The 12,399-nt window shown below is 44.4% G+C and overlaps 1 protein-coding gene across 1 annotated transcript in view; it reads right to left on the bottom strand.

The window, feature by feature from the left end:
* Nucleotides 1-312: 312 nt before the first annotated feature.
* The window catches only part of C7H2orf92 (chromosome 7 C2orf92 homolog), a 40,254-nt gene continuing 28,167 nt past the window's right edge, over nucleotides 313-12,399 (bottom strand). The window contains exons 8-12 of the mRNA XM_032351979.1: nucleotides 10,445-10,549; nucleotides 9,442-9,525; nucleotides 3,761-3,868; nucleotides 2,286-2,436; nucleotides 313-862 (exon numbers count right to left, since the gene is read on the bottom strand). Coding sequence (XP_032207870.1) covers nucleotides 727-862; nucleotides 2,286-2,436; nucleotides 3,761-3,868; nucleotides 9,442-9,525; nucleotides 10,445-10,549 — 584 coding nt within the window. The 3' untranslated portion in view covers nucleotides 313-726. The remainder of the gene's footprint in view (nucleotides 863-2,285; nucleotides 2,437-3,760; nucleotides 3,869-9,441; nucleotides 9,526-10,444; nucleotides 10,550-12,399) is intronic.

Genomic DNA, 12,399 nt, shown 5'->3' with positions numbered 1-12,399 from the left:
TGCCAAGGCCACAGCCCGACCTTGAACCTCACTCGTGTCCTCGCCCTACCACCGCGGCCCCCATGGGGTCCGCAGAGGTTGTGCAGCCGCTTTGGCTGGAAGCTGGGGTGCAGACCCTAGGGCAGCCTCCAAGAGCCCCTGCACCAACCCCAGGTCCAACCTCTGCATCACCATCCCAGAAGAGAGTGTGTCCCCAGACCCCACCTTCCAACACATGGAGGAAGGCTTCCAGGTGTCCCCACCCCATCCCCTCTGGACCCCTTCAGATTGTAGCTCAGAGGCCTAAGTCCACCACCAAAGAGCTTCAGCTAGCTAGCTGTCTGCCCTCTCCTCAGAAACCCACAAGGACCAGGCCTGTTTCCAAAACCTTTGGTTGCCTCATGCTTGAGATTGTCTACATATTAGGCATTCAATTAATATCTGCTCCCTGAATGGCTGAATCAGAGAATCAATGCTTTAATAAACAAAGAACTTGGTAGTTGGTCAGGTTTGTGTTTGGGCAAATGTGCTGCATCTCCTGCCCTAGCTATCAGTGCCGTACCAAACTCTAAGCACCCTGTAGTACAACATCCATGTCTTGGTCCATTCGAGACTGACAGGAGAAGGTAAACATTTTGTGGAGCACACCTCACAGCCAGAAATCAAATGCCTCTCTGTGGTGTCTGGGTGGACAATTGCCTGGCATCACAGCTTCCGGTCCTGGTTTGGCGGGCCCCACCAGCTGGCTTAGACAGAGGACTTGCCCTTCAACAACTGTTTCTGTTTCTCACTGTGCTTTTGGGGGTTCTTTTCTTGAAACTTCTGCCACCAAGACTTCCCACGCAGAATAAAAATATTATATGTCATGTTCGCTGGAGGATGTCTGAAATAAAACACACAAAACCACACTGTGCAACAACGTGTATAGGAATTCCTACTGTCTACGCTTGGGTGGTGACAGAGGCTTAAGTTTCTGAGGGGTGAGCATTTGATGGCCCCACAGGAAGGTCTGTCATGTGTGAAATTCATTTTGCCTCTGGGCACCAGAGAGCTTCCAAGAAACTCCTTTCCCTGCCCCCAACTTTGTGGTAACACAGGCTCTCCACAGCTTCAATTCGCCTCTGTGGGATGGAGCCACGATCTTCACCACTTCTTGTGATACCTTCTAAAGGCACAGAAGGGAAATGACAAAGCTGATGTATAAGCTCCAGTCAGAATTGTGAAGTGCATCAAGCTTCCAGAAGCTCTTGAAATCTTCCATCTCTAACTTCTGCCATATTCTGGGCTCCTCTTTGACTTTCAGTCCTGTCTCAGAGGAGGAAGCTGGATGTGAGGCAGTGGTGGCTGGCCTGAATGGGTTACCAGTCTCGGGAATCATAGTGTTTTAAAAAACACCTTTAGGGAAAGCAATGTCACTCTTGTGGGCAATTTTAAGTACTGCAGCTTCCGAATTTTGGGGGAGGGACTCTTCACCCCCCACAGAACACCACAGCTTCCTTTCTCTGTGGACAAGCTGAGCACATAACACAGTGCTGAGCAAGACCCGAGGGGCCTTGGGAAGCTGCTTTTCCCTGTGATAAAGAAGTGTGTCTCAAGGGATGCAGACAGAGGCACATAATTTCAAGATGCAATTACTGCAAATGCATAATCTTGTAAGCCATTTAATTTCTAGTGCCTACTCAAGGTTACAGCCACTGTATCAGAGCCCTCTCATCAGGGGGATAACAGACACATTCAGCAAGTGGTACAGACAGACCTTGACTGGTCAACATGGCCTCTATCAGAGCAGAGCCCTGGAGGGCCACTGCTGGGCTACGCCCTTCATTTGCAGGACCCCAGGGGAAGACTGAAAAGTTTGTGGGAGGTCCTGGGAGGTGCCATTTACCAACCAGTAGAGGGATCGTTCAATATTCTAACCAGGGCTGACCCAGGGCGAACAAGCCAAATGTCAGCCCTGTGGTCATCTCCTCCACTACCTCAGCCCTCCCTGCCCTCGTATTCCTCTTTTCCAATCTTTCAGGCAGAGGCTGTACCATCTCCTCTTTTTTAAGTGGCCATCAGTGCGAAAATCTCTGTGACCTAACTTAAGGGATTCTTTATGGAGGCCAGCCAGCATGGACCCAGCCAGGAAATCCATACCCAGCTGTGTGTCAAAACCAAGGCAGTGCTTAAAAACTCCTAGCCCAGGCCATCTGTGCCCTATGAATACACAATGTAACTCCAGGATCACCAGGAAGCTCAGGGGCAACATTGGCACGGATACCCATGAGTTCTTCGGAGGAAGGCAGGAGCTAAGAGCCACTCACGATTGCTGTTTCCTCCTGCAGCACATGGTCAACGCCAGCAGCAACAATGCTGTGACCACGAGGACTCCCGCCACCGAGCCAGCACCAATGATGATGTTCCTCTGGAGGAACTGCAGAAGCTGCTCACATGGTACGGTCTTATCTGGAATATCTAAATGAAAAGACACATGGCAAAGTAAACAGAAAGAAAGTCCCCATACAGATCTGCAGGGACGAACCTGTTAGCTCTGCTTACAGCAGAACTGAAAACATTAGAAACTTGGCCTCTGGCCCCAGAAGTCCTCTGGGGGAAGAAACTGGCTTTGTTTGGGAAAATACACTCCTAAGCTGTTTGGCAGTGACATGAGATGCTGTGTGGTGCTGGAGGTGAGACGCTGAGGGTATGAGCCCAGCAAGCAGCAAAGCAACCAAAAAGAAGGGACAAAAAGGCACAGTTTGCAGGAGAAGAATAGAGGAAGGTCAGATGGAAGGGGGAGGCAGGGGCCCCCAAGAGGGTGGAAAGTTCTGCAATGGCTACTAAAAACAGTGGAATCAAATACTCAGTTTCGAGCTATCCCCCATCAGCCCACCCTCCCAGCTTCAAGAAGTCCTGCCATATATAGCATCTGCCTCAAGTGCATAGGTTTGACAGAATCTCATTCACAAGGATAAGCATGTTGCCAGATGAACTTCAGCTCTTACAGCCTGTAGGGACTTGCCGAAATCCTGAGGGTAGATTTTGAATGCCACCGTGTACGGGCTTAGGAGTACAAGACAATCTTAGCTGGAGACCCCAGCTGACATCAGGGACTCCTAGAGCTTCTGTCACTCCACTTGTAATGTGACAAAAGCAGGAAGCAGGGAAATGGGGCAGAGACGTTCCATGATAGGAACTGGATGGTTTGGTGTGAAGAAGTACTGAGGGGGGGCTAGCAATGCAGGCCAGGGGATGCTGGCCAAGGGCCATCTTGGGTTGTGGGAAGAAAACTGGAAACGTCCAACTTGTTGCTTCCATCTAAGCTATAGTGAGAGGCAGCAGCACCAAGCCACTCCAAGGCTTGTTGGGAAAAGTCAGCACATTGTTGGTAGTGATAGGCAAGTTGCTACCCATTCTGAATGGGCTCAGGCTCAGGTCATCCAAGGCTGAAGACCAGGGACTAGTCAATATTTGGATTTAATCCCTCCTACTTGTTAGAAAGCCTCAGTGTGCAGTAATGGCAGAGGCTCAGATGATGATGCCCATGTTAGGAAGGACCCTGGCTGTGTAGAAATGACTGAAAGTAGCATCTTTTCAAAAGGGTGGTCAAATCCCCAGAGTTAGTTTCATTCATCATTTTACCGGCAGATTGTATGCATTGTGGGTAAATAAAAGGCGTGCTGACATCTCCTCTGTTAAAATACCATGAAAGGCACAGATGCATTCTGAAGTTACCTGTTTGTGTCTTGTTTAGCTTATAAGTTTATTAGTTCGTAAGTGTCTTGTTATAACTTATTACCTGTCTTAGCTGCTGCTTCAAGTGTTTCTTTATTTATAGCAGTAAATGGTTCATTCATATTCCTGTTGGAGAGAGAGGATTCTTTATCCCTCTTCTCTGAATTGTGATCTATGGAAGACAAAAGACAAAATGTGTTCATCTAAAAACAACCATTGGCCTGTGATTAGTTCTGGTTTTTTAAAGATTTTATTTTTAAGTAATCTCTACACCTAACACAGGGCTCAAACTTATAACCCTAAAATCCAGAGTCACATGCTCTAATGACAGAGCCAGCAAGGCCCTCCTAAGTAGTTCTATTTTTTTTTTAAGATTTTATTTGTTTATTTATTTGACAGACAGAGATCACAAGTAGGCAGAGAGGCAGGCAGAGAGAGATTTGGAGGGAGGAAGCAGGCTCCCTGCTGAGCAGAGAGCCCAATGTGGAACTTGATCCCAGGACCCTGAGAACATGACCTGAGCCAAAGGCAGAGGTTTAACCCACTGAGTCACCCAGGCGCCCAGTAGTTCTATTTTTATGATAAAAATAACTTCCTCTCGGGGCACCTGAGTGGCTCAGTCAGTAAAGTTCCGACTCTCGATTTCCTCTCAGGTCATGATCTCAGGGCTGTGGGATGGAGCCCGGCAGTAGGCTCCACACTCAGCACAAAGTCTGCTTGTCCCTCTCCCTTTGCTCCTCCCCTACTCACACTCTTCTCTCTCTCTCTCAAAGAAATAAATAAAATCTTTAAAAAAAAAAAAAAAGACTTGGGGTGCCCGGGTGGCTCCCAGGATCCTGGAATAGAGCCCCATGTCAGGCTCTCTGCTCAGCAGGGAGCCTGCTTCCCTTCTTCTTTCTCTGCCTGCCTGCTTGTGATCTCTCTCACTGCCTACTTGTGATCTCTGTCTGTCAAATAAATAAAATCTTTTTAAAAAGAAGAAGAAGAAGAGTGAGAAGTAATGAACCATGTACCCCCAGCACACTTCAAGGCTGGAGCCCTCAAGCCCAGATGCCTTTGAGCTGAGTGTCAGCTTTGGCGTGAGTTTGGTGAATCTGCCTTGGCCTAGCTCTCAAAGAGGTGGGGATCAGACAATGTGGTTGACACCGCTGTGGTATGAGACAACAGCCTCTCAAGGTCTTAATTATTTCTGGGGAAGGAGAGAAATGTGTTCCTTCTTTAGCCTGGCTTAGAAAAGAGAGAAAACTTCCAACTTAAAGTGAGTCATAATTACTTGACTACGGAAATGCCAGCTTGTCAAATCAGTCAAGAGATTAACAACCACAGAGACACATAAAACTCTGGACAGTGTAGAGTTAATCTGCTAAGGGGTTACACTGGCCTTGCTCTTTCACAGAGGTGTGGAAAAGATTGACTCATCATGTGAACACAAATTTTCACCCTCTGTGTCTCTGTACCACAGAAACAAAACCAGAATTAGAAGCCACTGTCTATGCTTACCCATCAATGTGGCTTGTGATTTTGATCATTTGTTGCAATTTTTTTGGTGAGACAACATAAGCACAGTTACCAAGTTTTGCCAAATGCAGGCTGTTTCCAGACCTCATTTCAATGATAGAAAATCATTAACTATGAGAGAAACAGTAGCCCATTATAGGAGCAAGGACAACAAGCTAAGCCCCACATCCATGAGGGAGACTCAATTCAAGTGCCAGCCACATCCTGGGCCTGGTCAAACTGTGCTAAATGAGTCCAGAACCAAGAAATTTGGGTGTTGTTTTCAGGAAAAAGTTGAAGTCTTACATCATAATTTCTCTGCCTTTCCTCTTAAGAGACTACTGAAATAAGACTCTGATTGCTTTAAAAAAAAAAAAAAAAAAGACTCTGATTGCTTCTCTTAAGAGCACCTTACTAGGGCACCTGGGTGGCTCAGTGGGTTAAGCCTCTGCCTTCAGCTCAGGTCATGATCCCAGGGTCCTAGGATTGAGCCCCACATCACGCTCTCTGCTCAGCAGGGAGCCTGCTTCCTCCTCTTTCTCTGCCTGCCTCTCTGCCTACTTGTGATCTCTGTCTCTCAAATAAATAAATAAATAATCTTTAAAATTAAAAAAAAAAAAAAAGAGCACCTTACTGCTGCACCGTTAACTGAGAACTAGGTTCCCTTCAGCAGAGCTCTATCAGTAATAGCTGGAACTCGCACACACCTATGCACATTTTAACACGACACTTCACTTCTCAAAAAAAAAAAAAAAAATCATTTCCTCAGCCCTCTTCCTACCCAGCTCTTTTCACCATTAATTTTGGCATGGGGCGGGGGGCAGGTATGGTTACGGCCGCTAAGGAAGATGTGTGTGGTCTGGATTTCCTACTCCAACAGAACAGCTTCAGAGCAGCTGGCCTCTGACAAGAGGCCTGGTCAACCTCTTTTTCTTATGTGGTGTGACCTCTACTACTGTGTGCAGGGGGTCTCTTCTTAATTCACTCTCTCTACTCAAAAAACCTTGGCAAGCAGACCCTCATTTCTTGTGCTCTCAAAGCTCCATCCAAAGACAACCTGAAGCACTTTCTACGTCCCTTCCATTTTAGCATATTTATAGCTAATAATTTTGGATGATGCTGACTTTCCTATTGGCAGTGAAATCTTGGAGGACACAAGTGCCTTCCTTGTTTAGCTCTCAACTCCTGGCACAGAGCCTCTCACCAAGTAGGAGATCAATAGCTAGGTCTTTAGTGAGAGAAGGAATCCTGAAGACTCTTGACTGAAACCTCATGATAGACTCTGAGCCAGAACCACCCAGCTAAGCCTGATTTGTTGGCCAAGGTTGCAGTCCTTTGAAGGCTTACTGGTACCAGAGGGTCTGTTTCCAAGACGGCTCACTCACACAGACGTTGACAGTAGGTCTCATCTCTCCACTGGCTGGAGGCATCACAAGGGCCTCTCCTTAAGTCAGTGGACACTACTGGAATGTCCTCACAACATGGCAACTGACTTTCCCCAGAGTGAGCCATTCAAGAGATAGCTGGGCAGAAAACAAAATGTCTTTGATGACCTAATCTATGAAGCAGAACACCACCACTTCTGTCATGTTCTATTCATTTGAAGCAACTCACTAAGTCCATCCCACACTCAAGAGGAGGGGGACCAAAGAATTTCTGGACCTATTTTAAAGCTACAGTAGAAATGAAATTCCAAAGAAGATAGCTGAACAAAGGAAATATTTGCTTATATCCATATAACATAAGGATTTTAATCAGCTCCCTCCGGTTTTGTGGATGGAGAGAAGTGACACTATTACAAATGGATTTACACTCTACAGGAAGCCTGGACTTTGGTATATGACCCATACCATTAAGCAGAGACCCCTGAATGATTGAACCACATGTTGAGGTCAAACCATATGAAATATGACAGATTTTTTTTAAAGATTAATTTATTTATTTTAGAGAGAAAGCAGGGAGGAAGAGCAGAAGGAGAGGGAGAAAGAATCTCAAGCAGACCCCCTGCTGAGCGCAGAGCCAGACACAGGGCTTGATCTCATGACCCTGAGGTCATGACCTGAGCTGAAATCAAGGGTTGGATGCTTAACTGACTGAGCCACCCAGGAGGCCCTTAACCATTTTTGACCTATAAAAAACAGTAAGTTCAGATGATTCAACTTGACATTATACTCCCAAGGTAAGTTTTCTAATCTATGTATTTCTTTTCATTGTGAGACTCCTAGAAACTCAACACCATGGATTATCAAGATGAGTGTAATGATTGATTTTTAATATGATCTTTGTGTATTGAAGAAAAAAAGAAAAAAAAAAGAATGGCCTCCAAACCTAGTTTAGATTGGCCACTGTACACCTTGAGGGTCTGGGAAGATAGAGGAAAATAAATCCATTTTATACTTTGGCCACTGTACACCTTGGGGGTCTGGGAAGATAGAGGAAAATAAATCCATTTTATACTCCAGGCAATGAGTCAAGCTCCTATAAGGAAGAAAAATCACACACTGAAGGAGCCAAAAGTAAAGTTGAAGAAATAGAAAGACATCCCCATTCCAGCACAGAATGACTTACCATCAGTTTTCCCAAAGTGAGTAGTCATGTCTGTCTTATAAATTTAACGCATAACTCTTATAAATTTAATGCAATGCTAATAAAAATATCGACAGGCTTCTAATGAAGTTACACAAGTTGATACTAAAATTTATGTAAAAAAACAAACATGCAAAAATTGCGAGGAAAATACGGAACAAGCAAAAACTGCAAAGAAGGGGCTAGTCGCATAAGGCACTAACACAAAGTAGTTCAGCTTCTGTAATTAAAATAGGGTGGATGGATGCCTGGGTGGCTCAGCCTGTTAAATGACTGCCTTCGTCTCAGGTCATGAACCCAGGGTCCTAGGATTGAATCCCGCATCCGACTCCTTGCTCAGCAGGAGCCTGCTTCTCCCTCTGCCTCTGCTGTTCCCCCTGCTTGTGCTCTCTCTAACTCTGCCAAATGAATAAATAAAACCTAAAAAAAAAAAAACAACAGTGTGGTACTGTTTTATACAGCAACCAGTAGGCCAGTGGTTAGGATAGAAAGCCCAGGAAGAGACCTAGGACATATGGAAATTTAGTATAAGATAAAGGAGGTATCTCAGATCATCGGAACACAGATGGACTTTTTAATAAATGGTGTAGCCATTTCAGAGAAAAATGGCATGACTTGGACTGTGTTGATTAAATCATTCGAACCCGTGTATGGTTCTCAGTATAAAATCATTCTCTCACAGATGCTCGTATAGACCTAGGTGCCAAAGAGATGCTCAACTACACTGAATTTATGATTATCATGAAATCCACAGAAGGAAATCTATAGGACAAATTCAGGAATGTTAGAGGTATTCATTTTAAAGAGAATTTGGCAGTAAATTAATCTCCAAAAACCATCTAGGTCAATGATTCCAAATGTTACCTGTAGGTAAGTCACTTAGAAAATAGGCATAATTGTGTGGAACCCCGGACTCCACTTTTAGAAACTCTAGTGGGTTCCAGAAAAAAGGGTTGATAATCTCTTCCCATTTCTCATCCTCTACCCCATGGTTGATGCTTGGTCCAGGTTGAGAACCACTGAATAGTTCATATTCTTATTCCCAGGAAAGACCACATATTTGCCAGCTTGGACAGTGACATAATTAGCCTATTTTTCCTTTTTAATCTTTCTAGCTGCTTCGGGAAGAAATGTTTCATGGGATGCTAGTTTCTTATCCTGTCTTCAGAGCCCCATCTGCTCCCCCCACAATTGGGTCTGTGTGGTTAGCCTTTGCTCATCAGCTAAAGGAGAACACTTTCCCACAGTCCTCATGGTGGGGAGAGAGAGAACCCCTCTGGGCTATCACTTCAAGAATGTGTTCTGTACCTCACCAGTCCCTGCCCGCAGCGGGAGAAAGGGACTTCACGAGTAAGTTTGGGAAGAGGATTCAGGTACCTTTAGCCATCCGCTTCCAGAGAGCACACATTTTGACCTGCTCTTCAATGCTGTGAATTTTACAGAATCAAACTCTCTTGTGGTGGGGTTGGGGGAAACCATAGTTACTCTTCCTAATTCGAAAAGAAAGCCCCACATTATCCAGCCAAGTTTTCCAGAGAAGATAGTCTGAGCTTCATCTATAGGATCCTTAGCTCAGTGTCACATTTGCTTCCAAACTCAGGTACAAGAAGATGAGGTATTACTTATTGGCCCCCAACTCCGAGTACGCCCATTTGCATTTACCATTAGTAGAAATTCTGTCCACGCTGCCAAAGAGAAACCTTGGTGCAGTAGAATACCCAGCAACGTTGGGTCCTTTGATGAAAACTATGGTGGGGGTGGGGGGATGAAAGAGAAAAATTTGTATCAGTACACACGTACACACTTTTGAGTAAGCACTTTGGGTCCATATTTTGTTTTAAGTGTCGAAATGCTGACATAGAATTCCACTTGTATTTGGAATGTATATTTGAAAGTTTACATGTCAATGTAGAGCAAGGCATCCGCTAGCTGCTGACTGGAGAGGCTGGTGCCCACGCAGAGTCTGTGGGAAACAAACCTCAGGAATTGAAATTCACATCTGTATGCAAAATTCCAACACAGTGCCCATTTCTCGGCTGCCCGGGGCACTTCCCTATACTGCTGGGAGTTTCTGATACATAATTCTATCCTTACAACCTATGATCAAACAACTGTCTTAATTCTCAAACTACTACTTAAAAAAATAATAATAATCTGAAGCTGCTTTTGGGAAGAGTATTTTTCTTTTTTGTTATTTCTCCTGGTGTGCCCTAGGTCAAGTGATTTTTTCCGGCCTGGGTCTTACCATTGAATGCGGGGACTAATGACTGCACCACCTCTCCCCAGGGGCTAAGCAAAGTATCAAAGTATGCGGGGGGGGGGGGGGGGGGGTGTACATAAAGTGTGTGCAGGACAAAGTTATGACGTTACTCAGGGCTCCTGTTGTAATTCCAGTTCCTATCTTCTGAACAGCCTCCAGAAAGTGAGAACCTGCTTTATACATGAACTCCAAGGATCCCCCACAAAATAGAAGGATAGGCACATCTGAGACCATAGATTTGAAGGTTATAGAGAGGTTTTCAGACAATTCTTTCCTGCCTTTCTTGATTTGTCTTTGCCACACATGGAGCTGTTTTAACAAATGCTAAAATGATAGCACTGTATATATCACATACAGAGACCTATAGGAATACATGCACTGATAGTTTAAAAGACATATACTTGCTTTCTGAATTCATGTCTCTCTTTGTAATTGATTTGCCTGCTGTTCTGGCTTCATCAAATGGTGTCCCATACGGAGCCTTGTAGAACACTTGCTGTAGAATTTCATCTCAAGTGAAGTAAAAAAGACGTGTTAATACCAGCCTTGGGGGATTGTCATTTTTCTCTGTGTAAGTACCTAAAGCAGTCTACAAATACAGTAAATAGATGATATTAAGCTCAGGGGACATATGAAATTACACTCTGCCTTCTACTTGTCTTGGGAAGGGAAATCCTAACTCCTACAATCATTTCTGAAAAAGTGTGATTGAGCTAGATGTCTTGAGCAGTAAATATTTCCCATGAAAAGATATGCAGCTAGAAACTTTGCCCCAGACCTCATGACATTTAGTGTCATTATTTTCCTTCTTGCTCCTGTTATCATTCTGACCCACCTCTGAGACTTCCCCAAGAGGGCCCATGTATTTTTATAAGATGAAGTCCTCCAGGGCAAACATAAAGCAGAACAGATTTTTAAGTCAGAAAGCTCTTTATAAACTGTTCCTAATTTCTCATGGTTATACATTTTTAAATGTACTCCTCTTTCTTTCCTTTTTAAAGTTTTCAGCCTTCTACTTTTCCCTGGGGACAGCAGTTTCTTGTTATTTCTAGTTCTACTTTGCACAGCCACGGAAAATAACCTTCACAAATTCCATCCATTCTGTATATATTTTGAGCCCTTTTTCAAGGCTGTTGGTACATGGGTGGCTGTTCCACTCACCTGACAGAATATGCTTAAGGACCCAAAAAATAAACTTTCAAATTTACTTATTCAAAATAATGAGTTTTTGTCACCAGCCCCATTTTTTTTCACACTATGATCCCATTTTATTAAAAAGAAAATTTTTTTTAAACACAATGCAACCTAATTTCTACAGGTACATACACAGGTCTGTAAATGTAGGATAAAACTACTGAAATGGGGCACCTGAATGGCTCAATCGGTTTAAGCGTCTGCCTTTGGCTCAGGTCACCATCTCAGGGTCCTGAGACTGAGCCCGCCTTGCATCCAGCTCCCTGCTCAGCAGGAAGTCTGCTTCTCCCTCCCCAGTCCCCACTTGTGCGCTCTCTCTCTCCCTCAAATAAACAAACAAAATCTTAAATGGGGGGAAAAAAACCCTATAACAGTTATCTTTATGGAGGTAGGGAACAAATAAAGATCAAATAGAACTTCAGCATTAAATAAATGTAAGGTTTTAGTTTCATGTATAAGGAGACTTATCACTTGTGTAAATACCAAACTTTTTAATTCACCAGAACTGACACTTTCCAGCCAAGGTGAGAAAAGGGCACTATTGAGAATGATCCCAATTTTGTAAAAGCAGTAGAACCAACAAAAAATCTCTGCACAAGCACATGTGTTTTTACTGGCACAGTGACAGATGGAGAGAGAGGAAGAATGCACACCTGGCCGATGGAAAGGGTGTAGGGAAGAGACTATTAACTTTTTCTTTACCCATTTCATACTGATACCTTTCTACCTTTTTAAAAAGGAAGTTAATTTTTTAAATGAGATGTTATTAACCTCAAACAGCGCCCATTTTTGATAGTATAGAGAGGGTGACCGTCTCTCCCCACCTTGTCACCTATCTGGCAGAGGTACTCAGCCTTTGCCATCCTGTCACCAGCCCCTTCCTTGACAGATGTGTTGACCTGTAAATTCCTCAACTGTTGCTCGGAGAGAACCTGGAAAGTTTACTGGTGGCCCCCCAACGGCAAGGCCAACACTAACGTGGTGCTGGGCAGGTCAGTAGGCCTTTAGGGGATGATGGGATCCTCCGAAACCCCAAACCAGACACCCACCTTCACACTCCCTCACTCCCCTTCCACACATGTGGGGTGGGATTCAGAGACATGGGGCTTCTGCAAGAAGGACAAAAGTCTCTGATTCCCGGGTGAGAATTCCCAGCACAGTAAGGT

Source organism: Mustela erminea, chromosome 7 (assembly GCF_009829155.1).
Source record: "Mustela erminea isolate mMusErm1 chromosome 7, mMusErm1.Pri, whole genome shotgun sequence".
In the NCBI taxonomy this organism is placed as follows: Eukaryota; Metazoa; Chordata; class Mammalia; order Carnivora; family Mustelidae; genus Mustela; species Mustela erminea.
This window is presented reverse-complemented; position numbering and strand designations above follow the sequence as displayed.